We start from the raw sequence: 1,438 nt of genomic DNA on the forward strand, positions 1-1,438 counted from the left end.
ACGGATTCTTTAAGTAAATCGTAGATAAGCATAATTATTTATACCCCATAATTTCAAAAATATAGACTTTCTTCGATAGATACAAATATCGAACGAAAGTAAAAAAAAAGAAATAATAAGCCTTTGATGATTTCTCGAATAAATCATTTTTCTATTTAGAAAGAAAAAAAAAAAAAAAAGAAAAGAAAAGAAAAAGAAATTACCACCACAAATAACTCGATATATCGATTTATATCGGCGTCCAATTGTTGATAATTAATGAAACAACAGGGGAAAGCAATAATAACGCCCTCGATAGTTACGTACCATTGGCGAAGATGTTGAACACGAGACTATCGACTATCGATTCGTTCTATTGGTACTTGAATCGAAGTGCAATAGTTGGTGCGCCGGTTGTATACGGGGCATAATTCGAGTAGTAATTTAAGCACGGCGAATTCGTAATGGCCATTACAATACGCCGCGAATGCAGTTTAATCAAATATGTGTTTACCTGGCAAATAATCTAGTGTGTAATTACTAATTACACGCGGAGATATTATACGCGAGGATATATTACGGATCGGTTGAATATTCGTATTTAACTGCAACATTCATGGGGGAAGGGGAAATAATCGATATATATCTAGTTAATTATGGTGTTTCAATCCTTCGATTTCTTATTGGAATAACTTTGTTACCTCGTTTCCGCCATTAACCACCTTTGATTAATTGAGCCGTTCGAAGAAGAACAGGAGGAAGAAGAAGAAGATTGAACGCTTACCTGAAACAGAAAAATTAAATATAGATATAAATAGGCGAGCTTGAAAATTAATATTCGAGTATGAAAGGAAATTTTTATACTTTCGTGTTCACATTTTTTACATTTTATATTAGAGTAATTTAATATTATTTTTACCATTGAATCATTTATTAAATGACCTCGATTATAAATTAAATTTTGTTTTGCCGTTAAATTTAAAAATATTAAACTGTATCGTTATAATTGTCTTTTGAAAATGTTTCAATTTTATATATGATCGTGAATAATTTCTACGAAACGCGTCACAGTGTAAAAAGATGACTCGAGGCGTGTTTACTCGATTCGTCTCTCCTATGATTTATATCGGGATTTGGCAGGATTTATTTGAACATCGAGTTGGTAATCCGATCACCATCAATCTCGGCCGATTTTTCACTTTTCTATCAAACTTCACGCAACTCCAAGCGGAATATTTATCGAACGGTTTAAAGAGAGAAAGAGAGGAAAGAAACGAGGAAGAAAATTCAATTGCAACGTTTCATCAGCGATTCGAATAATTATAAACAAGAGACGTACGAAATTACCTTGCACGAAACGAGGTTAAAAGCAGAGCAACGATACAACAAGAGCGGCGACCAACTTTTCCCCGAATTGATTCGAGTAATCCCGCGCGAAGCGCGGCGAAGCTGGCTCGTG

At 34.1% G+C, this 1,438-nt stretch overlaps 1 protein-coding gene across 1 annotated transcript in view; it reads right to left on the bottom strand.

Annotated features, from left to right (window-relative positions):
* Positions 1–219: 219 nt before the first annotated feature.
* Positions 220–1,438, bottom strand: part of LOC102675814 (protein muscleblind-like) — a 360,083-nt gene continuing 358,864 nt past the window's right edge. Inside the window, exon 3 of the mRNA XM_031509375.1 lies at positions 220–763. Coding sequence (XP_031365235.1) covers positions 677–763 — 87 coding nt within the window. The 3' untranslated portion in view covers positions 220–676. The remainder of the gene's footprint in view (positions 764–1,438) is intronic.

The sequence above is a fragment of the Apis dorsata genome, unplaced genomic scaffold (genome assembly GCF_000469605.1).
Source record: "Apis dorsata unplaced genomic scaffold, Apis dorsata 1.3 scaffold_142, whole genome shotgun sequence".
In the NCBI taxonomy this organism is placed as follows: domain Eukaryota; kingdom Metazoa; phylum Arthropoda; class Insecta; order Hymenoptera; family Apidae; genus Apis; species Apis dorsata.